The sequence below is a fragment of the Grammomys surdaster genome, unplaced genomic scaffold, assembly GCF_004785775.1.
Source record: "Grammomys surdaster isolate TR1022 unplaced genomic scaffold, NIH_TR_1.0 125756, whole genome shotgun sequence".
NCBI lineage: Eukaryota > Metazoa > Chordata > Mammalia > Rodentia > Muridae > Grammomys > Grammomys surdaster.
In genome coordinates this window covers 3,164,602-3,187,910 of record NW_021620588.1, presented here as the reverse complement: position 1 = coordinate 3,187,910, position 23,309 = coordinate 3,164,602, and the positions used below count along the sequence as shown (strand labels likewise).

The following is a 23,309-nucleotide window of genomic DNA, read 5'->3' as shown; positions in this document are numbered from 1 at the left end:
TTTTATTTTATTTTATTTTATTTTATTTTATTTTATTTTATTTTATTTTATTTTATTTTATTTTATTTTATTTTATTTTATTTTATTTTATTTTATTTTATATGTGTACCCACGAGGAAGTCCATGTGCTTTTATGCTGCAGTTATGTAAGTGTGATCATTGTAAAAGGTTTTGATGAAGAGGATGTTTGTAAATTTGAATCTGTCATGAATATTCCTCTTCAAAAGAGAACTCTGAACTCATGAGGAGAGCAGTCCAAGTCAGTGGCTATTTACTCAATTGTTTTTACTATTTATTATTTATTGTTAGTTTGTGGAAAGGCTTGTGGCAGGCTCTTCATGAGTCTTGCTAAGTTAACACAGGATTTTTTACAATATCTCTCAACTCTTCAGATTCCATCTTCCTCGATTATGTTCTAGCACCCTATTTAGCTAGAGTCTAGCATTTTTGATAGCAGAATCTACACTAAATTGTGTTTTTAAATGCCCTTTATCATTGTTTAATTAATTAGAGTATTTGTTGTTTTTAGTAGATCCAAGCATCAGTATTTGAAGTAATTAACTACCAATACTGTAAGAAACTTTAATCTCAACACATATATAATAAGCCTTTATATTCAATATTTCTTTATACTCAAAATGTACATAATGAAACATTTAAAAGTGCTTCCAGTATTAGGAAGATGATACAGTGAGTAAAGAACTTGCCACACAACCAAGAGACAATAAGTTTGGATCTGCTGAACCCATATAAAACCAGACCAATATATCTGTTTATACCAACTCTAATACCAACTGTACATGGAGGTACAGCATCTATAATACCAATATTTCTAAGGTCAGACTACAGGCAGAGTTGGGAGAATCCCTGGAAGCCTTTGGGTCAGAGATCTTGATGCTTGCAGCAATGAACCAGAATATGCATTTTCACCTAACCTCCCATCTGAAAGAGGAATGGATTCCAGAGGACAAGCTAAGCAAACCCTTCAAAGCAAAGGGCTTCCCAACAGATTAAGCATTAAACATTTTGATGGTGAAAATCATATGTCAACAATTCTTGTGGGGAGAAGCTAATTCTTGTCCCACAGGAAATTAAGACAGTGCATTTGATCAAAATTCATTATATGATATTCTTAATCAAATCCTGTTTTTTAAAGGGGGTGTACATTTGAAAGATAAAAACTAGACTCTGGATAAAAATAACATGCAGAACATCAGGAGAGGTAGAACTGTTAGCCTCTTTGTGAAGCCGACAACTAGAACATAACACTTCTGAAATCTTTATCTCAAACTCAGTGACTTCTCTGGTAAAAATAATGGTAAAAGTGAAGTAACTAACATGGAACATAGGACATAGAGAATCTCCATTTTGAAGTGAGGTTAAAAGAATGAAGTGTTAGGTGAGAATTAATTGGAAAGAACTTTGATTCTGCTGCAAGCTCTGCTGTTGAACGTATTTAACACTGCCTTTAAGCATGAGGTTTATGTACTTAGTGCTAGCCTTTTGGAGTGTTGTAAATTGGTGTGTAAATAAAAGCAGCAAGTGAAGAAACCTAGAAGTACTGAATATCAATCTTTATTAGGTGATTAAGCCATTAGTACATTGCATGGAAATATTGTAGTCTTGGCTAATTCACAGTGCTGATACTTTCCTGGTATTGTGTTACCATGGCTATAATACATTATTTCCTCAGGACTCTAAAGTGACTGCAGTAATTGCCAGGGTGATGGAGAGTTGGGGCAACTGTGGTAAAACTGACTAATCTTTTCATCAAAGCAAATCAATGCCTCCACAATTTTGAGTAAACTTTTTCATCTCATTGGTTAGACTTACAGCCCATGTCTCTTTCTACAATGATTTATATGAAAATGTTATTTGACTTTTGCTTGGGAGAAAGGAGAGATATATGAACAAACTTTTATTTTCCTTTAGATATAATACCTATGAAAGACCAGACAGATTAGATAGATGGAAGATAGATAGATAGATAGATAGATAGATAGATAGATAGATAGATAGATAGATAGAAATAGCACCAAAATCAGGCTTAGTGGGTGTATCTACAGGAGACTAAGCAAAGGATTACTTACCTAAGTAAGAAAGGGTTTCTTACAGGTGCATTAGTGACCAAGCCTGAGTGAGTGCTTATACAAGCTCCATCCCTGGAGTTCCCTGCTACCCCCTGCATGATTCTCAGTCTGCTCAGCTGGTCAGCTGTTGTTAAGAGTCCCAATTTATAACCGTGGGCATGGACCTTGTAATGACTATACCTTTTGCTATCATCTTTAAACTTACTAGTTTGGTCTACTTTATTTCTTTTCTTTTTAATTTTTTTTTAATTTTTAAGGAATATCCCTCTCAGGGTAGATACAAATCACTACCCAACAGAAAGAAGGTCATAGGTTTTGACAGGTTAGGACCATCCCTGATTGTTTCAGAAGGATTCAGCATTCCTCACTCCCAGTGTTTCCCATCAATATTGGAACAGAACCAATATCCAGTAGGCAAAGAGCCAAGAGTTAAAGTAATAGTTCATGAATAATCAGGAGTTCAAAGTGATTAATTATTTGTAGTTGCCTGCTGTGGTTTAAATTTGAAATACTCTCCATAGGTTTCTATTTCAGATTTGTAGTGCAGTTTGTGGGGCTATTTTTGTATACCCTGAAAACTGTACAAAATGGGCCTACTTAAAGGATATAGGTTACCATGTATAGGTTCTTGTTTTATTCCTGGTCATTCTGTGTCACTATCTTCTTCCTCAGAGCTAGCTGTCCTCTGCCATAGGTATCTGCTGTGATATATTGTTCAAGCACACAGGGTCATACAGACTGAAGCTTATAAACTGTCTACTGGCCTGGCATATCTCTTTCCTCCCTTAAACTTTTTAAAGCTGTTTGGTCACAGTGACATAAGCAATAGCCACAGTAAGAAAATACAATTTAACTGACATTTATGGTTGTTGGTAAATAAACTCTCTCTTCTGCTTCTCTCTAACAAGGCTACAGTTTTCAAGTTCTGGTAGTTTGACAAATTTAATTCTGAAGTCTTCCCAGAGCCTTTAGTATGTTAATGTACCTGGTGACTCTCCAAGAAAGGCATAAAGCCTGAAGTATTTTTCCAACAATAAAATATTTCATTACCACAAACAGTTCTATTATTTTTCAAAGTATTCTTTCTGGGATGAATGTCCATATTAAAGCATGCTAGAAACTGTTCTTGTGTATTATTGGTCTGAAGTCATTTCATAGTGTGAGTTTATAGTAGTCATAATACTTCCAATATTGCCTTTTGTGAGTACTATAAAAACAGGAAAAATTTGCAAAGTATCATGTTAGAAAATTAATATTAGAGAACGAATAGGCTTATAAAACAAGCGAGATGGCCCTGTTAGCACAGTAAACATAACCTTACAACATCCACATGATGCTAAGATCTGATTGGTGGACTTTCTTGAAAGTTCTCTTAACACTGATTTCTGTTTTAAAATTTTGTGATAAAAAGTTTGAATAAGGTGAAATGTGTAAAGTATTATATCACATGCATAGATAAAAGTCAGTGAGAAATGAATGGAAAATAAAAACAGCCGAAGAAGCAGCAAAACTAACTGGCTTCACTGAGACAGAACCTAAAATACACTTAACAGTTACTCAAAAGGGGCTAGAAAGATAGGGCAGTAGTAAAATGCTTCAGCTGCTCTTCTGAAAGATCCAAGTTCAATTCCCAGCACCCACATGGAAGCTTACAAAAGCCTTTAACTTTGGGATTCTGATGCCCTCTTTTTGGTGTCATCAAACACTAGGCATGCATATACATGCAGACAAAGCACTCATATAAAATAACTGAAAACCTTCATGAGATAAACATGTCAATACAATTGAACAAACCAAAAAGAAACTCAAATTAACTAAATGATACCTTGCATATCTCACTTTAACTAAGGTTTCTGTCCAAGATAAAAAATAAAAAAGTCTTTCTAAAAAATTAGTTATTTTATTAATTTACATCCCAAATGCTGCCTTCCCTCCTTGTCTCCCCTGAAAAAGTTCTTCCTCCACCCCTACAACTCCCCTTCTCTTTACCTGTGACACAGTGGCCACTTTCTGGGTATATCCCCACACTGAGACATCACGTCTCTGCAGGATTAAAGGCACATCCTCTCCCACTGAGGCCAGAGAAGACAGCCCTGTGTTTCATATGTGTCAGGGGCCTAGGATCAGCCTGTATATGCTCTTTGGTTGTGGTTCACTCTCTGGGAGCTTCCAGGGGTCCAGGTTATTTGACACTGTCTGTCTTCCTATGTGGTTGCTATCTCCTTCAGTTCTTTTCATCCTTCCCCTAATTCTTCCATGGAGGTCCCCAACTTCAGTCTAATGCTTGTCTATAGTTACTGTATCTTTCTCAGTCATCTGCAGGGTAGAACCTCTCAGAGGGCTGCACTGCTAGGCGCTTTTCTGCAAGCACAATATAGCATCATTAATAGTGTGAGGGGCTGGTGCTTGCCCATGGGATGGATCCTCTGGAACTGGTGTTACAGAAGTTTGTGAACATCCATGTGAACTGAAGCTTAGTCTCATGCAATAGGATCAAGTATTTCTAACGAGTGAGGTATCTTTTCACTCCAGAATAACTTCTCAAGCGTGACTCAGCAATCAGAAGTAATAAAGAAAATATTATTATCAAAAAAATTAATAACAATTTTATTCATAAAAAGATACATTAAAGAAAAAAAAAGACTAGAGGAAATGTTTGTAATTTACTTCTTATCTGTATAATTAATGAAGCTTTTTAAAAATAGAGGAGTAAATGAGAGTTAAATTTTGTACCAATTGGCTGGATTGTGAAAATTGGCATTCTCTTTCATACAGAGATGGTAGAATTTCCATGTGAAGAAGAGGCAAGTAATGGACTGCAGAGATGAGTCTGTGGGTAAAGTGTTCACTGTGCAAGCCTAAGGACCTGAGGTTGAATCCGTAGCACTCACATAAAAATTTAAGCATGACCATGTGCATATCTGTAACCTGAGAGCTATGTGGAGCAGAGACTAAAGATTCTCTAGGGTCTACTGGTTTCCAGAATATCTTCCAGTTAAGTGAGAGGCCCTCTCCCAAAGGAATAAGGCAAAAGGTGTGAGAATAAAATATCGGATGCAGTCCTCTGGTCTCTGTTGTGTAGCTTTGTGGTTATATGGCACAAACACACACAAAGAAAACAATCACAAATAAAAGAGATAGTTGGAAGTTGTCTTTCTATACCTGATGAATGCATATTGAAATTTTGCAGTATCTTCTGCTGGTGTAGCAGGGAGGAAATAAAATATTTCCTGTCTGTTGGAAGCAAAATAGTCCAGTTTCTCTAGAGGGGAGTTTGTCAGTACAGCTCAGCAGTAGAGATGAATTTACCCTTGCTAATCCAGTCTCAGATTTCAGAATTTATCTCTCATTCAAAAATTGGTCAAAAATAGTGCATACACACACCACAGACACACACACACACACACACACACACACACACACACTATTACACTGTATGTTGCAAATCATGTGCTAGATATGTTCTTAGGGCATTCTTGAGAGCATTAATAGTTATTATGAAATGACATAAATTAATAATCTTTGAATTATCATTAAAAACCAGGAATGTACTAGAAAGGGAAAAGAGTCAAGATTAGGTAAAACTCTTTAATTCACCTTGAAAAAAATCAACTAGTTTGTGATGATTTTATCTTTTTTTGTGTGTGTGAGATTTCTGAAGTTTGTGTTTTCTTTCTTTCTTTGTTTTTTTGGATATTTTATTTACATTTCAGATGTTATCCCCTTTCCCAATCCCTGATCCCCCAAGGAACCCCCTATCACATCCTTCCTCCTCCTGCTTCTATGAGGATGTGCCCCCACCCACCCACCCACTAACACCTCCTCATCCTCAAATTCCCCCACACTGTGGCATCCAGCCTTCAGAGGACCAAGGACCTCCTCTCCCACCTATGCCGACAAGGCCATCCTCCCCTAAATATACAGCTGAAGCCATGGATCCCTCCCTAGGTGCTCCCAGGCTGGTGGTTTAGACCCTGGGTGCTCTGGTCATTGATATTGTTGCTCTCTCCATGGAGCCGCAAACCCTTTCAGCTCCTTTAGTCTTCTCTCTAACTCGTCCATTGGAAACCCCATGATCAGTTCAATGGTTAGCTGTGAGCATCTGCCTCTGTATATTTCAGGCTCTGGCAGACCTCTAAGGAGACAGCTATTATCAGGCTCCTGTCAGCATGCATTTCCAGGTATCCACATTAGCGTCTACTTTTGGTGACTGCACATTGGATGGATACACAGGTGGAACAGTCTCCAGACAACCTCTGCATCAGTTTCAGTCTCCTACTTTGTCACCATATTTGCTTGCATAAGTATTTACTTACTCCTTCTAAGAAGGATAGAAGCACCCACACTTTGGTCTTCCTTCTTCATAAGATTCATGTGGTTAGTGATTGTATCTTAAGTATTGCAAATTTTGGGCTATTATCCAATTATCAGTGAGTGAATGCCATTTGTGTTCTTTTGTGACTGTATTACCTCACTTAGGATATTTTCTAGTCCCATCCATTTGCCTACAAATTTCTCAAATTCATTGTTTTTAATAGCTGAGTAATACTCCATTGTGTAAATTTACCACATTTTCTGTATCCATTCCTCTGTTGAAGGACATCTGGATTCTTTCCAGTTTCTGGCTATTATAAATGAGGCTGCTATGAACATAGTGGAGCATATGTCCTTGTTATATGTTGGAGCATCTTCTGGGTATATGCCCAGGAGTGGTATAGCTGGGTCCTCAGGTAATGCTATGTCTAATTTTCTGAGAAACTGCTAAACAGATTTCCAGAATGGTTGTGTCAGCTTGCAATCCCTTCAACAATGGAGGAGTGTTCCTCTTTCTTCACATCCTCTCTAGCATCTGCTATCACCTGAGTTTTTGATCTTAGCCATTCTGACTGGTGTGGGGTAGATTCTCAACGTTGTTTTGATTTGCATTTCCCTGATGACTAAGGATGTTGAACATTTCTTTAGGTGCTTCTTGGCCATTGCAGTTTTTTTGGTTGGGAGACTTTTAATGACTGCTGCTATTTCCTTAGTGGTTATGGGACTGTTTAGTTGGTTTATCTGCTCCTGGTTTAACTTTGGTACTTGGTGTCTGTCTAGAAAATTGTCCAGTTCATCCAGATTTTCCAGTTTGGTTGAGTATAGGCTTTTGTAGTAGGATCTGATGATTTTTTTAATTTCCTCAGTTTCTGTTGTTATGTCTCCCTTTTCAATTCTGATTTTATCAATTTGGTTACTGTCTCTGTGCCTCTGGTTAGTCTATCCTGTTGATTTTCTCAAAGAACCAGCTCCTGGTTTTGTTGATACTTTGTATAGTTCTTTCTGTTTCTACTTGGTTAATTTCAGCCCTGAGTTTGATTATTTCCTGCTGTCTACTCCTCTTGAGTATATTTGCTTCTTTTTGTTTTAGAGCTTTCAGGTGTGTTGTCAAGTTGCTAGTGTATGCTTTCTCCAGTTTCTTTTTATAGGCACTTAGAGCTTGAGTTTTCCTCTTAGCACTGCTTTCATTGTGTCCCATAAGTTTTGATATGATGAACCTTCATTTTCATTAAATTCTAAAAAGTCTTTAATTTTTTATTTATTTCTTCCTTGACCAAGTCATCATTGTGTAGAGCATTGTTCAGTTTTCACATGTATGTGGGATTTCCATTGTTTTTGTTATTATTGAAGACCAGCCTAAGTGGTGATCATATAGGATGCAAGAAATTATTTCAATCTCTTTGTATTTGTAGAGGCCTGTTTTGTGACCAATTATATGGTCTATTTGGAGAAGGAACCATGAGGTGCTGAGAAGAAGATATATTCCTTTGTTTTAGGATGAAATGTTCTATAGATATCTTTTAAATCTATTTAGTTCGTAACTTCTGTTACTTTCTATGTGTCTCTGTTTAGTTTCTTTTTCCATGATCTGTCCATTGCTGAGACTGGGGTGTTGAAGTCCCCCACTATTATTGTGTGAGGTGCAATGTGTGTTTTTAGCTTTAGTAAAGTTTCTTTTATGAATATGGGTGCCCTTGCATTGGGAGCATAGATGTTCAGAATCAAGGTAGATTTTTCCTTTGACGAGTATGAAGTGTCCGTCCTTATCTTTTTTGATAACTTTTGGTTGAAAGTCAATTTTATTCAATATTAGATTTGCTACTCCAGCTTGTTTCTTGGGACCATTTGCTTGGAAAATTGTTTTCTATCATTTTACTCTGAAGTAGTGTCTGTCTTTGTCACTGAGGTCTATTTTCTGTATGCAGCAAAATTCTGGGTCCTGTTTACATCTCCAGTCTCTTAGTCTATGTCTTTTTATCGGGGAATTGAGTCCTCTGATGTTAAGAGATATTAAGGAAAAATGATTATTGCTTCCTGTTATTTTTGTTATTAGTGATTAAATTATGTTTGCGTAGCTCTCTTCTTTTGAGTTTGTTGGAAGGTTACTTTCTTGCTTTTTCTAAGTTGTAGTTTCCCTTCTTGTATTGGAGTTTTCCATTTATTATCCTTTGTAGGGCCGAATTTATCAGAAGATATTGTGTAAATTTGGTTTTGTCATGGCATATCTTGGTTTCTACACCTATAGTGATTGAGAGTTTTGCTGGGTGTAGTAGCCTGGGCTGGCATTTGTGTTCTCTGAGGGTCTGTATGATATCAGTTCAGGATCTTCTGGCTTTTATAGTCTCTGGTGAGAAATCTGGTGTAATTCTTATAGGTCTGCCTTTATATGTTACTTGACATTTTTCCCTTACTGCTTTTAGCATTTTTAATTTGTTTCATGCATTTGATATTTTGATTATTATGTGACAGGAAAAATTTCTTTTCTGGTCTAGTCTATTTGGAGTTCTATAGGCTTCTTGTATGTTCATGGACATCTCTTTCTTTAGGTTAGGAAAGTTTTCCTCTATAATTTTGTTGAAGTTATTTACTGGCCCTTTAAGTTGAGAATCTTCACTCTCATTTATACCTATTATCCTTAGGTTTGGTCTTTTCGTTGTGTTCTGGATTTCCTGAATGTTTTGATCTAGGAGCTTTTTGCATTTTGCATTGCCTTTGACTCTTGTGTCAATGTTTTCCATGTTATCTTCTGCACCTGAGATTTTTGTATTGTTGGTGATGCTTGTGTCTATGACTCCTGATCTCTTTCGTAGGTTTTCTATCTCCTTGGTAGTCTCTCTTTGAGATTTCTTCATTGCTTCTACTTCCATTTTTCTATCCTGGATGTTTTTAATTCCTTCACCTGTTTGTTTGTGTTTTCTTGTAATTCTTTAAGGGACTTTTGTGTTTCCTCTTTAAGGACTTCTACCTATTCACCTGTGTTCTCCTGTATTTCTTTAAGGGAGTTATTTATGTTCTTCTTAAAGTCCTCTATCATCATCATGAGAAGTGATTTTAAATCTTAATCCAGTTTTTCCAGTGTGACGGGAGGTCCAGGACTTGCTACGGTGGGAGAACTGGGTTCTGATGATGCCAGTTAACTTTGGTTTCTGATGCTTATGTACTTGTGCTTGCCTTTTGCCATCTAATTATCTCTAGTGCTACCTGCACTCACTGTCTCTGACTGGAGCCTGTCTTTCCAGTTATCTTGCTTGAGTCTGAACTCCTCAAAGTCCAGATTTCTCTTTGATCATGTAACCCTGAGCTCCTGGGTGGAAGAACTCCTAGGACTCAGACTGCCTTTGGGATCCTGAAATCCTGCTGCTCTGAGTATAGTGGTTTCTCCTTGCTCTGAGTGCAGTTGTTCCTCTAAGATGGCTCAGGATATGGTATCTTCATGGGAGCAGACCAGCTAGGTGTCTACTCCAGCCAAATGGACCAAGCAAGGGTCAGAAAAGGAGTGGTATTATAGAGGGGCATGGTTTGGGTGGGTGATGGGTCCTGAGTGTCCCAGGCTCCCAGTTGCAGCTCTGGGGCATAGGGTTGTGCAGTGGTGTTCTTACACACTGCTCTGAGTGCAGTGGTTCCTCTAGGATGGTTCAGGATATGGTGTGGGAGCAGACTAGCTAGGTGTCTGACCCAGTCAAAAGGCATGATGATTTTATCTTAAACTGAAATAAAAGCCTATTGTATTCTACATATAGTTTGCAGCTCTAGTGGCAAGCAGTGAGTATGTTTTATCTACATGTGAATGTAGGTTTATAGTGTAATAAACTATCTACCATATGAAATATCAATGTGTACTCCTCAGAGGAAAAATACAAATTTAGATGAACATGCTAAATTTTGGATATGTTTTATGGAGATTATACTTTACATTATAATATTAAACATTTTCTCTGGGCATAATGGATCACACCTGTAATCCTAGCATTTTAAGAAGTCAAGGCAGTAAGACCAGCATGAGTTCTAGACTACTGTGGCCTACATAATACTAGATAGATTATTCTAGGATAACGGGAGCAACAGATTGAGAATCTAGATTTAAAACTCTGACATATGGAGAAAACAATTAAGTATTCAAGAAAATTTCTCAGTTAAGAGACCTAAAACTTATTTTAACATGGCATGTATTATGAGTCCTCTGTGCATTTTCAAAAAGAATGTTTGAGGTGATAGAATTTGTAATGCTTCATTACAGTACAAATATACCCTAAGAAACAAGAAGAAATGTTCATGTAAAGTAAAACATATTCTTTGGATACTTATTTTTCATAGAAGGACAAGAGTCATAATATCATGTGCTTAGATAATTTATAATTGTGGGCCAGTAAAATGTCCCATTAATCAAAGGTATTTGCTTCCTAGCCTAATGAGTTTGATCTCTAGGTCCTATGTCATGAAAGAATAGAATCAACTCTTGCAAGTTGTAGGGACCTCTGCCTATAGGAGTACACATGCACGTATGTATACACAAACACACACACACACATATGTATATATATTCAAGTATATACAGATACATGAATATAATTAAAAATAAAGCTATCTGTTTTTATTCATGTATTCATTCATTCCCTTTTAAGAAAGGGTCTCATTTGTACAAGGTTGGCTATAAAATCTTGAACTCACTACCTCTACCTCCCAAGTGCTGGGTTTACAGGCACCTACCAACCACCGGACCTGGATATATAATATAATGGATAGATTATTTACCATCTTCTAGATGTTCAATGGTGTGCTTTGTCATGGAGATAGGAAGGATACAAATTGTCTGGAAGATTTATTGGTGGTGTATTGTAAATGCTGACTCTAAGGATAAAATAGAAACTTGTCATGTTTAATGTAAATAGTGGGCAAGGTATAGGAACTTTGCACTTACATCTGGAATAGAAAATTAAATCACAAAGGGAAGAAGCCAGGACAAAGGACTTCCTGGCACAGGAAACCAAAGAATGCATGCAAAGTCAGGGGTGATTAACAAGAGTAAAACATATTTGGAAAAATGGGGGAAAATGATGTAACTCTGTGTCTCTTGGTGATGTCAGAAGCTACCCATAAAGTCTTAACAACATGGATGGATAAACATGAACTAGACAACAGAAATACCAATAGACATGTCAAAGTGGATGGGGAAAACCCATGAGGCCTAAGTTCTACACAAAGAACTACAGGCAACTCTGGAATGCTGACAGCAGGTGAAATTGACTTCTCCAGGGAAAAGTACAGCAATTGTCTATCCAACACCAAATGGTCAGCCCCAAAAAATACATACATACAATCAACATTATACAGATTGATTGAGTAGATTATATTTAGAAATATATACATATACATATGCATTTAACAACAATTCAAGAAAAAAAAAGGGGGGCCATGAATTTGAAAGAAAATTGGGAGAGTTATATGGGAGAGTTTAGAAAGAGAAGGGGCAAATGATATAATTATATTGTAATCTCCAAAATTAAAAATATGCAACTCACAAAATGAAAATGAAACTTAGAGAAGCCAAGTGGCATTTCCAGTGTGAATGATAACTGGTCCTTGTCAGCTCTCACCATGATTGGGCAGATGGGGCAAGCTGATGAATGCCCACATCTTCGAGGGTGGTCAAGGGAAGAGGGTTACTTCATATTCTGTGGGCAGTGGAGGACTGATGAGAAGTCTGAATAAGTGTTCAATGTGATTGTCAGCTCTGTCATTTGCAGAGATAAACCTGGAGAATGAATCATTGAATGGAGGCCTCTAGCCTCATATCCTGATGACAGATAAAGAGATGATAAAATCCAAATATTCCCAGTGTGTCTAAAACGCTGTGGATTGTCTAAGGTAGAATTAGGAAAACTGTTCCATACATTCCATCTTCATGTGTGATAGTGGGGAGTGAAAGAAAAATAATGAACCAGAGCTTCTGCTCTGCTCTGACTATCCGAGTCTCCAGTAATGACCATAGTGGGCACAGGAGCACACCAGGAATTCAGGTTTGGGAAGGATAATGAGGTCAGGCTTAGACGTCTGTGCATTCTTGTCTGTCATGTCCACATTGTCACTTACAGAGCAAGCAACCATTAAAGATTTTAATATAGACCCCTTACCTCTCATCAGAGGAAGATAGAAGGCATGAACCCCTTGGTGCTGTGGAACATGCTACTCCAGGTACCATGTTGACTCATGATAAAAGCCATCACGACAAAAGCTCCTTTGAATTCCTGCTTCTGAGGCATGCCTAATAAAACAGTCAGTGTGACAAACTCCAAAGAAAAATTCCATAAATTAGAAAAATAGGATATAATGGCCATAGATGGCTATGTGATTTGTATTTTTGACTTCCAGAAGATTGTTATCTTCATGCATGATCAAAAGGAAATGAAAATGTACACTCTCCTTCAACACCGATCTGTGTGTATTTCTTGTTTTAATGTGCAGGACAGGAGCGAATTGGAAAAGACTCCAATTATGAGCAGGAAGGTAAAGTGCAGTTTGTGATCGATGCTGTCTATGCCATGGCACATGCCCTTCATCACATGAATAAGGATCTGTGTGCTGACTACCGGGGAGTATGCCCAGAGATGGAGCAAGCAGGGGGCAAGAAGTTGTTGAAGTATATCCGCAATGTTAACTTCAATGGTAAGGCTCTACTGGCCACAGTGTTGGCAATGCTAAGCAAATATCTCCTGTTTCATAAGTTATAGAAATTATATGATGGCTTTGCTATTAACTCAAGTAAGATCAAAATTTAGTTAATTATATACTTTCAACTGATTGAACCAGTGTGAGAATGGTGAAAATGAAACTTAGAAAACAAAGAACTACATACTAGAGGGCTGTGGTATTGTCTTAGTTGGATTTTCTATTGCTTCAAATATACTCCATGACCAAAACACAAGTTGGGGGGAAGAGAGATTATTTGGCTTATACTTCCATATTGTTTATCATTATTGAAAGAAGTCAGAACAAGAATTCAAACAGGGTGGATCCTGGAGGCAGGAGCTGAATGCAGAAGCCATGCAGAAGTGCTGCGTAATGTATTGCTTCCCCAGGTTTGCTCAGCCTGCTTTTTTATAGTACCCAGGAATACCAACACAAGGATGGTACCACCCATAATAGGTTGAACCTTTCTCTATTGAGAAAATGCCTTAAGCTGGATCTCATGGAGGCGTTTTCTGAACTGAGACTCCTTCCTGTCTGTTGACTCTAGCTTGTGTCAAGTTGACCCAAAACCAGGAAGTACAGGTATGTTCTTTTCTTGGAATTTAGGTCTTTTACATGAAGCCATTTTATTTCTTTTAATGAGTGTAGGTGAGAGAGAGAGAGAGAGAGAGAGAGAGAGAGAGAGAGAGAGAGAGAGAGAGAGAGAAGATGGATGGTTCCAGGATCAAAATGGATAGTTCAAATTTTCTATACAAACATCGCAGGTTATGATTTACCATTCAAACTATAAAACCTTGCTGTGAGAAATTACCTAAAAGAGACTAGTAAATGAAAATAGAGAAAATAAGTAAATAGTAAATATTACAGGAAGCATGGAGAGGGGTCTCCAATAATACTTTTCCTACAGTATGAGTCTTTTGATGTCTTTATGCTTTGCATACAAACTTTTAAGGGATTAAATTAAAACTCAATGTATGTGCAATGTAAAATTCAATAGAGTTTGTACCAAATAATTCTACCTATATCACAAATGACCAACAACAACAAAAAAAAACAATTACGAAGAAAAGTATGTACAAGTAATTTGGGGACATAATAAAACTATGAAAGCTAGAAAAACTAGAGACAAAAATAACCATATTCAGGCTTTGCACATGTCTAGTGTCATAGTTAGGCTTTCTACTGCTGTGATACACCACCAAAACCAAAATCAACTTGGAGGAAAAGGGTTTATTTAGATTGTATTTATAGAACAATCCACTGTTCAAGAAAGTGATGGCAGGAACTCAAGTGCAGAATCTGGAGGGAAAGTTTGTACATGAGTGCTGCTTACTGACTTGTTTCCCTATGGCTTGCACAGCCTGCTTTCTTATAAAACACAGGAACACCTCCAAGGGGTTGCACCACCTTCATTTTGCTAGGTCCTCTCATATCAATCATTGATCAAAAAAATACCCTATATGATGTCTACAGGTAATAAGATGGAGGAACCTTCTCAACTGAAATTCCTTTTCTCAGATAAAACTAGCTTGTGTCAAGTTGACAAAAATCAATCAATCAACCAACAATAAAAGTAAACCAGAGAAGCTAGTAAATATGCATTTGGTAGAAGCTCATAATTCTGATGATAGCTTTAGCATAAAATAGAACAGAGAGAATATTAACTACATTATTTGTAAAGGATAAGTGTGTTGGTCAGAGAAATAAATTAATAGAAATTGTGTATGATTAAAATTGCAGAATTGCCAAGCCATGGTGGCGCATGCCTTTAATCCCAGCACTTGGGAGGCAGAGGCAGGTGGATTTCTGAGTGTGAGGCCAGCCTGGTCTACAGAGTGAGTTTCAGGACAGCCAGGGCTATACAAAGAAACCCTGTCTTGAAAAACAAAAAACAAACAAAAAAATTGCAGAATCAACATGAATTCATGTAATATGCAGATAGGTATCAAATAGATATACAAACAGATATGCATATGCATGATGCATGTGTGCCTCATGCTATCTATATCTGTCTACCTAGAGGTCAAAGAGTGATTGATGGCAGCTCAAAATGATATAAGAATACCTAGCACTAAGGTCTTACTAGAAATATGGTTTTCCATCCAAAGAACCAGAACTACATTCAGAAATATATTTTTATTTATGTTCTTCATTTTAAGTAAATAAATAAATATCTAAAGAGAAGAAAATATCTGGCTCGTGCTTTAAAACTACCACATGGCAGGGACCACTCTATAACTCACATCTCTTTCCAATCTGTTATGAAGAATTCAGCCTTCCTTTTGTATAGTAACAAAGATTTTGTCTGTTCTTTTGGTTGTTAAGCATGGTTGTACTTCCCCATAGTTTTGGTAGGAAATTCCATTTACCCCGGGTGCTTTTCTGTAGATGAATAAAGTACACTCCATAATTCTGACCTCCACATTCATAGAAGCATTGTTTGAGTTAATGGTAATAGTATCTGGAAATTATCACCACAACTTCCCCAATTAGGTAGCCTCTTGTGGTGAATGGGAATCAGGTGGGAGCTAATTTAGAGATTGTTTCACCTTTTTCTACACCATGTATACATGCAGAGACCTGAGTACAATCACATTCTAGTTGTCTCTATGTTGATTAGTAGGCCTAAATGGGAAGATTTCTACTGTAACTTTAAAAGTTTAGGATATAAAACTATGAATCACTGTATAATTAATTAGCCTAATCAAGACTACACCTTTATCTAGACTTACTGATTCCTAGCAAAGAAATGAGAGTCAGGTGTATATTGTGGAAACACAACACCTCAAATATTTTTGCTTTCCACCCTAGAGAGGTGAGACCCATGTTCAGTTTTTCTACATATATCTGTGATTAGTTTAGAAATTCCATAACATCCTTACAAAGTAGAAAATGAACTTGATTGAGTGGTCTTTTTGATATATTTGCACTATAAACATCAAGTTTGTTGTTTATAGTACCTGCCATGCCGGAAGCAAAGCAGGATGCTACATTCATAGATAAAGGTAAATGTTTTGGTCATATACAAAGCTGAGGTTTCTATGACAGCCAGTTATGTATACAAATAATTCCAAGTTACCTTTGCTGATGCAATGTACCTAGAAACAGCTATCTACACTGATATGGCCAAAGTGTCGAATCTGTGTTCTCATTGGTTTTAGGAGTATGGGTTAGGGTAGCCTGTTGAACAGAAAGATTAACAGAATATGAACAAAAGTTCAGAAACTTGGATGCAACATGACATAGAAAAAAAAAAGAAGAGAAAACCTTTTAGGTAAATGCTTTGATACAAAAAATAGTTTTGTCATCTGATCATCAGAATCAGAATCTTCAAAGCTTCTCTGTTCTCTAAGAAAAGTGGTTTCTGTCACATATTGAGGTCCAGCACAGATTTCAGATTTGGCTACCTTCTGAACTGTCCTCTGTTCCCCTGGTCCCTCTCAGATCATAGACTTACTAGTGCCTCTCTCTCTTCCTCTTCTTGCTTCTCTCTCTCTCTCTCTCTCTCTCTCTCTCTCTCTCTCTCTCTCTCTCTCTCCCTCTCCTCCCCCCAAGTTTCTCTCAGTTCTCCCTCTAGACAGAGTTGATTAGAAAGTGTGCTGGACTATGTATCCTTGCCCTTACAGCGCTCCACAATACACCAATGCCTTGTACCTGTAGGCAAGTTCAATAGAACCTTAAATATTTACTAGTTTCTTTGCCTTTTTTGCTTTGTAACTTCTGGCAGCTAAGGTAAGCCAAGCTAGATCACATGGTTTAGAGCTACACAAAATGAAAATTCTGTAAGAATTAGAAAGTCCTTTTGCCCTATTGGAATGGAAAGTGCTGTCCCTTCAAGATCTCTCTCATGCTCACTGATACCATGATCTCTCTCATCATGCTCTTAGTATCCTAGCATAAGACTTTCTCATGGTTGCCTATGGCTATAAGTCAGTAGCTTTCCTAATAGAATTGTTGTGGGAGCTGCAGACATGCCTCATGAGTTAAGAGTCCATATTGTTCTTTCACAGGTCTTCAAGTCAGTTCAAAACACAAGTGGTGGGTAGCACACAATTGCCTCTAACTCCATCTCTAGAGTATTCGATGCTCCCTCCTGGCCTCCAGGGAAGCTGCACTCAGATGCACAAATACCCCTCTCTACTCTCTCCTCGTCTTTTACACACATACATAATTTAAAAATAAAATAAAATTTATACCCCGAAATTCTAGTGAAGGTAATTCACCCACCTTTCTCTGAACTCTGATCCACCCTGGCTGGTACCCATATTTCTTTTACCTTTGTGTTCCAGCATTATGGTCCTGATACCTTGTAGGATCTCTGCAGGTAATACCTCCTCTTTGATATATTTTTTCTCTTCTCAGAACTTTTTGCTTTATTGCTTTCTGTTCTCAGAGTCCATTAAACAGAGTCCTATTTTCCTTCATAATAAGTTCTGGGATAGGTACTGTCAAAGGAAGTATAAGAGGGAGAAAAAAAACATCCTGGAAATAATAAGCCCATTTCATTAAAAATACTTTCAGAAGGCCAAAGCTACACAATACACTATTAGAAATCATCATTTAGATAAAGTATCCAGGCACTCTGCTATAATTTTTAACGTGGATTTTAATAGGAATAGAAAAGGTATGACAAGAGTCATTTTCCATCACAATGATTTTGAGAAGGGAGAAAGATAAGGCCATGTGTCCTGTTCTGATGAAGATTGAACTGATGAACATGAGATTGTTTGAGCTCCAGGCTTCGGGTATGCTTTCTTTCTCCTCTCTGAAGGTGCTAAAGCCTCCAGCCACATAAAGAATAAAAGATACATAGTCAGAATAAAGCATCATAAGAATCAGAGCACCCAGTGTGAGAGAAAATACTGGGTAGCTGAATAGCTATCTCTTACTGCACAGTGATAGAGTTCTCATTTCTTGCTAATGACGTGCAATATCAAATTTCATCTCTTGTCCTTATATACCTGGATTATTTGCTAAAAGCAGGACACCCATATTGAAAATTCTCTATCACATCAATTCTCACTGATTACAACTGTTTGGTAAAACTGTGTGACAGCAATGGAGTGGGAGGAGGGGCTATGAATTATAGGGAGAACAACTTGGGGTGCATGGGAGGAGATGAACAGAGTGAAGAACAGGGAATGGAATGGAAGGGAACATTTCATTATTTATAATATCCTCAAAGAATATGTTTAAAAAGAGTTGTGTTGAAGTGTTTTTATGCTCTCTGGTGATTATGTCTTGATAATGCATAGAAGCAGTGTAAAGAAATGGTTTCTTTAGCCACCAAACATTGACTCAAATTTGTGAGACCAAAGCAGTATTCACAAGCTTCTAGTGCCCACTGCCACTGTCAGCTCTGTACTGTTGTATGGGAAATAGAAAAAGATCTTAGAATTGGGAACTTTCTAATTGGATCTCAAGAGAGCAACAGGAGTGCACTTTAAAAATCTTCAGTCTGGCTAACGGAAGCTATGCATTATTTCTGGTCTTTAAATATAGGAAATAAACACTGACAAAATAAAAACTATTCAAAAATTTTCTGGGGAGATAGCTCAGGAGTTAAGAGTGCTTACTGCTCTTACAGGGGGACCAAGTTCCGTTTTCAGCACCCACATTGAGTGGCTTTCAACTGCCTGTAACTCCAGCTCCAGAGCATCCAATCCCCTCTTCTGGTTTCCACATACACCTGTACAAATGTTGCATATAGTCACACAAGCACACCCATGCACAAAACTAATTTTAAGAAGTATTACTGCTTGGGTGAGTGTTATGTAATGGCACAGGTAGAAGTGAATATTCTATTGTGTTATTGCATTCAGTATACACTGTAACCCTATGGAAAGGTATCCTTAGTGACAGATAGTTGGCTGAAATTAAATAATTTGCTAATTTCAAAGAGATACTTAGAGACCAACTCATAATTTGAATCTATCCTCAAAGATTATAAAACCAGTTACTAAGGATGATTTTGGTTTAATTATCTGAATCACTGACAGGTGATCGTTTTCCTCACAGAACTTAAAACATCTTAACTGTAATGAGGAAGCTGAGTGTTCTGTGTCTGTAAGCTGCATTTTGGATTCCTACCTGACACCCATCCACAAATATAACTATGAGCTAATATGTTAAACAGCAAACCTATATCTTATGTTGGCTTTCTGTTGCTGTGATACTGACCATGCCCAAAAACAACTTAGTAGGAGAAAATGTTGATTTCAGCTTATAGACCAGAGAACATCACCGAAGGGCTCCAGGGCAAAAAATCAAGACAGGAATCTAGAGGCACGAAACAATGCAGAGGCTACCACTTAGGAATATGACTTACTGGCCTGCTTTCTGGCTCACATTAAACTTCTTTCCTTATACAGCCTAGGCACACCTGCCTATTGATTGTACTGCCTATATTAATTAGCCAGCAAGAAAATATCCCAGATCATGCTCACTGGACAATCCAATGGAGAAGAAAATGTCAATTAATGTTCCCTATTCCCAGGTGTTTCAACATTACCAACAGGTTAGCAATTGCAGCAGACCTCACAGGTCCACAATATGAAAGAACACCACAACTTTCCCTGGACATTAGTAATAGTGAATGCAAGTCGGGTCCTTCTGCAGACTGAATGAAAATCCATTTTCTTCAATTCCCTAGATTCTGGACCTCATGTCATTTGTAATGCATGTCTCCAACCACTTTTGTTTTTATAACACACACACACACACACACACACACACACACACACAGCCTTTGGATCCCCTTGCCTCTCATGTAGACTGATATAAGAACATTCGGCCAACTCATGTTATACAAAAATTTCTCTCCATGTATAGCCTTAAACTATGCCACGTCATAAAGACCACAATACAACAGAAATGTTAGAACCATTATTCTTCCAATTACAAGCTCTGATTCCCCTCTCTGATACCTGGTCCTGTCATAAAATCTTGCGATTGGTAATCATAGGAAGCGCTGTGCTTTAGACATTCCTTTGTCCTAGTTATGATGTTATACTATTTGTCATGGTACCACATTAACCCAAACATTTGTTCTGTGTCACTGGATCCTTATTGTGGGTTTGTCCTTGGTATTTTATGTTTGTTTCTCTAATTGTGTGTCTTCTACATCCTTATTTCCTTGAGAAATTGTTTCATTTCATATCAGCTTTCTATAAATTAGAAATAATAAACACAAGAAATATTTTAAATTCATTCAGTGAAGAAATGCACATTAGGTGAATTATTTTGCTTACTTATTACGATGTATCATTTTTAAATTGCTATTTTTGATGTCATTCTTTTTTGACTAAAATGTAATCTTAAGTGGAAACCAAAATAACAATTGCTATCATGAGTATTACAGTCACAGTTAGCAGCAGTAATATTTTTAAAAGTTTCTCTCTGAAAATTAATGAATAGATTCTTTGTTACTTAGAAGGAGAAGAGCTTAGAAAACAAGACTTCTGAAAGATCAAGAATAAAGTCAAAGGAAGAGACAGGTCATCTTTCTACATTCTGTAATCATGGTGCACACTCTGTAGAGACGATCTACCATGAGCCAAAGAAGACATTACAGATCATCTTACTGCTGCTTAATTCTGATGTTTTCTTGTCTTCTTCAGGTAGTGCTGGAACCCCAGTGATGTTTAACAAAAATGGGGATGCTCCAGGGCGTTATGACATCTTCCAATACCAGACAACAAACACTACCAATCCTGGTTATCGTCTCATTGGGCAGTGGACAGATGAACTTCAGCTCAATGTAAGTCCTGATTGATCCTTTTCTTCCCTGGTATGATAAGCATTTGCGTATTAATTTTCTAATTAGATGAGTGTTTCCTGTTATTGTGCTTTTCCACATGCAGAACTGAACGTGCAATTTGGTCCAGGCTTTATGAAGAGCTGACAACCATCCGTCCAATAAACTGTAATAATGATGATAGTAATGACAGAATTGTGTGCACTATGTTTTTATTTCCTTTTACATATATTTATTAAGATGGTTACGGGAATATATGCATATGGAGGTCAGATGACAATTTGCAGGAGTCAGCTCTCTTTCACTATGTAGGTTTCTAAGATCAAACTCAAGTCTTCAAAGGTGACAGCAAATGCCTTTACCTGCTGAGCCGTCGTGAGGGGCTGACATTGACTTTGTAACCTAGTCTTCAATTCTGTGAAATCCTTCATTTAATCTGACTCAAATTCCTAATGAGTTACCTGATAACAACTTTAAAGATTCTTTGTGAATGGAACTATTACCTCTTCCTTTCTCATTTGATAGTAATAAGTTTTTAAAAAAAATGATTTCAATGCCAAATGATTTCACAAATTATTACCTTATATTAGCATTTTGTGTGATCTCTCCATCTTTCTATAAAATGAGACACTGAATGAGCAGCTTCTTCCTTGTACAGGATCATGTCAATGTCCCAGTTAAAGACAGAGAGCCTTCAGTCTTATCCCATCATTATGTCCACTTTGGTTCTTGAATGGGTTGACTGAAACACTTGCAAATTTGGGTTAAGGTAGTCTATATGCAGGACCATCTGCTTTCCTCAGTCTCTGACATAGATATTGAATTTATCTAGAAATAGCTTTATAGGTAATGCAAAACCATATTTTGCTGAACATCTGAGTGTCCAGTAGTCCAGTACTGTTGACTCATAAAGTTTATCATCATGCTCACTCTCTCATTCAGTCCTTTTTGTATCTCACCAAAAGGGAGGAAACTATGCCCGTGGCTGTTGCAGTTATTCTTTAAAATTGGCGTCACCCAATCTGGCTTGTGTTACAGAGCCGCTATGTTCCTGACTAGGCTAGGTCTGAGGTCACGAGAAGTGGCATGTTTTTGGTGCTGCTGTGGGTCAAGCCGCCAGCTCAGGTGGCTACAGACACAGGCCCTGCCACCCATGAAATGCCAGCATAGTAGATGGCTTTGCCAATCTTCCACGCTGTCTCCACAAGGCTGGGCTGAGTTCGGACCATCCTGCCATCAACACAGACCCAGTTTAAATGAGACTCTAGTTTTATGTGGAGGTCCTTTATCCACTTAGACTTGAGCTTTGTACATAGAGATAAGAATGGATAAATTTTCATTCTTCTACATGTTGTCCTCCAGTTGAACCAGCACCATTTGTTGAAAATGCTGTCCTTTTTCCACTGGACAGTTTTAGCTCCTTTGTCAAAGTTCAAGTGACCATAGGAGTGTGTGTTCATTTCTGGGTCTTCAATTCTATTCCATTGATCTTCTTGCCTGTCTAATATTTAGATTATCCAAAGGCTTTATAAGTTTGATAATGTTTAATAACAAGATGCCCACACAACTCAAGGTGTTTCCCAATTAACTAACCAAGATATAAGTTGTTACCCAAGACTGCTCTTGGTACATGCGTGGTCATCCTTGTCCCTCTCTCCTCCTCCTCTTCCTCTTCTTCTTCTCCTTACTCCTCACACCTTAGCTCCTCCTGCACATGGCCTCCCTTAGTCTGTATCTCAATGAGGCACTGCAGGAATGAATGAAATAGAGGAGGACACACACAAGGTCATGAGTACCACAAATATGATCATGATACAGAGTCAAGGCTGAAGTATGTAGGAAACTCACAGTCAGAGACAAAGAGAAGAAATGAATTGAAGTAACTGTAGAGTGTGTTTAACAGCTTTGAAAAATAATAAAAATAAAAGAGTGCTGTGTATAGAGAAATTGATGAAAGCACCACTGGCTGTTATCTAACTCACACATTGACCTTTGTTGAGTTCACTTACACTTGGATGCTCTCCGTCTTTAAGAACTGCTATCCAAATGCCTATGATTTAGTGTCTAAGAATAATGGTGCCAGTTAGCATATGCCAACCAAGATTAAGGACAAAAGCCAGAGGCAGCTGAAATTGTGCTAAATCTAAGACACAATAAACTTATATACAAAAATAAAATAGATAAGGAAAAGCAAAAACAAACTCTCAGAAGGTATATCAACAATTTACCTTCAAAATTTGATCAAAAGTTAGAATCAAATTTAGAGTTTGGAAAATTGATGCAAGAGGGGAGCTAGTCTGAGGCTATTCTGAGCTGTAATAATCAGACTCTTGTCTCAGAGATCTAAATAATGAAAGAAGAAAAAGAAGAAGGAGGAGGAGGAGGAGGAGGAGGAGGAGGAGGAGGAGGAGGAGAAGAAGGAGAAGGAGAAGGAGAAGGAGAAGGAGAAGGAGAAGGAGAAG

General features: G+C 37.6%; 1 protein-coding gene across 1 annotated transcript in view; it reads left to right on the top strand.

Moving 5' to 3' along the window:
• The window catches only part of Grm7 (glutamate metabotropic receptor 7), a 353,565-nt gene that overhangs the window by 61,794 nt on the left and 268,462 nt on the right, over positions 1–23,309 (top strand). Inside the window, exons 3-4 of the mRNA XM_028788687.1 lie at positions 12,867–13,067; positions 20,711–20,850. Coding sequence (XP_028644520.1) covers positions 12,867–13,067; positions 20,711–20,850 — 341 coding nt within the window. The remainder of the gene's footprint in view (positions 1–12,866; positions 13,068–20,710; positions 20,851–23,309) is intronic.